The sequence below is a fragment of the Megalobrama amblycephala genome, unplaced genomic scaffold (genome assembly GCF_018812025.1).
Source record: "Megalobrama amblycephala isolate DHTTF-2021 unplaced genomic scaffold, ASM1881202v1 scaffold526, whole genome shotgun sequence".
Classification (NCBI taxonomy): Eukaryota; Metazoa; Chordata; class Actinopteri; order Cypriniformes; family Xenocyprididae; genus Megalobrama; species Megalobrama amblycephala.
Genome location: NW_025953439.1, coordinates 1 through 2966, shown reverse-complemented (window position 1 = coordinate 2966; position 2966 = coordinate 1). Strand labels below are relative to the sequence as shown.

Genomic DNA, 2966 nt, shown 5'->3' with positions numbered 1-2966 from the left:
TAAGAGGAAATGTCAGGCATCTTCACTGCAGTATTGATCTGGTGAAGGAGGAGGCCATTGAGTAAAAAAGGTTGAGAAACACTACACTAGTGTCATCACATCGACACAACGTCAAAGTGACTGACAGATAGAGAACTCAGTTATGTAACAGACACGCCATCTAGTGATGAAGCATGGAAGTGCAATTAAAGTGACGGACTTTCCTGCAGTTAGATTACATTGTAGTGGCAAGTTTTGCAGGACCAAACACCACTAACATTTATATCATATACAGATTATGTTACATGCTTAGTACATCTAAATAAATAAATAATGTTTCTGAAAGTTTGATACACCATTGTGTTGTTTGTGATCCTCCATCAGCAGCTGCAGTATCTCTCAGCTGTATCAGTGCATCACTGTGACGTCTGACTGAACGAGGTTTTTGTACCACTCTTTATCACTGTGTGAACACCCATATTGGCTGTTTGGATAGTGGAAACTCTGACAGTAATAATCTCCTGTATCTTCAGTCTGGACTCCACTGATGGTCAGAGTGAAATCACTGCCAGATCCACTGCCACTGAATCTAGATGGAGTTCCAGTATAACGGGTTGTTGCTGTATATATGAGGAGTTTAGGAGCTTCTCCAGATTTCTGTAAGTACCAGTGTAAGTAATTACTACTATACACTGCACTGCTGGTTTTACAGTTTATTCTGACTTCTTGTCCTGGTTGAGCCTGAATTATTGATGGACTCTGAGTTACAGTGATCTGTCCTCTACACTCTGAGAGAAAGAACAAGAAGAAGAAGAAATCAATAATAATACAATTATAAATTCTAAAAAAAAATATCTAAAATTATGACCATTTAATATTTCAAGAGAATAACTGTGGAGCTGCATTACACAAACCTTGAATAAACAGTGTGAGAGTCCAGATGAAGAAGGTGATTGTGTTCATTGTTGTTCTTTTGTCTTGTGTGATGATGAAGATTGTGTTCTGTTCTGCTCTCAGTCATGAAGTGTTAAACTCACAGCACTATAAACACTCTCAGAGCACTGAAGCATGTGTCACAATGCAAAGTGACTCTCAATATTTAAATCATGTACTCTTGTGCTTTGGAGGACTGTAGCAGTTTTCACGACTCATGAAATACATATATTTCTTTAAACAGTGTTATATCAGTACATGAATTAATGAGAAATATAGGATATTGTTACAGCATGTATAAACGATCCAAAAAGAGCAGAATGCACAAAGAAGACACCTTCAATGAAACAAACAGTACTTCAATAGAAGAACAGGAACAGAGGAGAACTCAGGGTTTAAATACACAGAGGAAGCGAATTAACTGAAACATAACAGGACCGTATTTATCAAGCCTCTGAGAATTACTCACAAGAACACTGCTAAGAATTGACTTAAGAGTAAAAACATTCTGACTCAAAGCTGCGCTTAAAACTTAGTTATCAAGCACAAACACAAGCATGTAGTTCCCTATTGTTGTTGTTGTTGTTGCTGTTACGTGATGTAGCGATGTCTGACTAGGGTTGAGACGTGGGGGATGACATCACCGTTTCCCTAAATATACGGATTGGCTGTACACACGAAAACACAAGGGTGTAGTATTCAGATTTATCCACTCTGAGATCCAGTTTAAAAAATAGCGGTTTCAGGCTCCCAAAAAGGACAAAACGCCAATACGATAATTTTTACGTATAGCTATAGCTAAATGCGTCTCCGTGTGGACGGGCTCTAAAACACAACTCATTTACAAAATGAACATACGGCAGAAAACTGGGCATACGGTCGTTTCCACATAAAACTTGGTATTTATCAATATGGCTGTGAGCGGTGGCTACGATCAAAGTTTTCAGCTTCCAGGAATTGTGTACAGATCCTTGCAACATGAGGCCGTGCCTTATCATGCTGCAACATGAGGTGATGGTTGTGGATGAATGGCACAATAATGGGCCTCAGGATCTCGTCACGGTATCTCTGTGCATTCAAAGTGTTCGTTGTCCATAACATACGCCTGCCCATACCATAACCCCACCGCCACCATGGGCCACTCGATCCACAACACTGACATCAGCAAACCACTCACCCACACGATACCATACACGCTGTCTGCCATCTGCCCTGTACAGTGAAACCCGGGATTCATCCATGAAAAGAACACCTCTCCATCGAATGTGAGCATTTGCCCACCTGACTGGTCGAGGATGATGAGGACGACGAGCATGCATATGAGCTTCCCTGAGACGGTTTCTGACAGTTTGTGCAGAAATTCTTTGGTTATGCAAACCGATTGTTGCAGCACTAACACAGATTTAGATAGATTTGTGAACAATATTTCAGAGAAATAGGCCTTTTATGTACATAGAAAGTCTTTGTTCTGAGTTTAGCTCATGAAAAATGAACGGTATCGCGAAGACTTCTCCTGCAACCAAAGACAAACGGTTACCTATCACTCTACTCTTTTGCACAAAATGCTTCACTGTCTCAGAAAGGGTGTTTCGATTTTTATACCAACACACTCCTAGAGGCAGTCTTTCTCACAGCCTTTTATGGGTTTTTAAGGTGTGGGGAATTCACATGCAAATCTTTATCATTTAATCCTGATATTGATCTTACTATGGCTGACATCACTTTGTCCAAAAAACATTTCTCTTTACTATTAAAGCACTCAAAAACCGACAAATTCAACAAAGGGTCGCACATTTTATTATCCAGAATTAATTCTGTGTTTTGCCCTCTTTCTTCGATGTCACGATATCTGCAATCCCGGAGAAACGCCGCTCCCCAAGATGTCGCTGTTCCTCACAGCAGACGGCAAACCTATGACCAGAGTCTGGTTCTCCTCGAAACTGAAACAGCTATGCCATCTTTGTGGATTAAACAGCGAAGTATACACCCCTCACTCTTTCAGAATCGACGCAGCAATGACAGCCGCTCCAAGAGTGCCATCCGCTACCCTTAAA

At 40.7% G+C, this 2966-nt stretch overlaps 1 gene segment (V, D, J or C); it reads right to left on the bottom strand.

Moving 5' to 3' along the window:
- Positions 1 to 387: 387 nt before the first annotated feature.
- LOC125261916 lies at positions 388 to 1049 on the bottom strand. The segment is given in 2 exon segments: positions 388 to 767; positions 894 to 1049. Coding segments are annotated over 2 exon segments (429 nt in total).
- Between the last annotated feature and the right edge of the window lie 1917 nt (positions 1050 to 2966).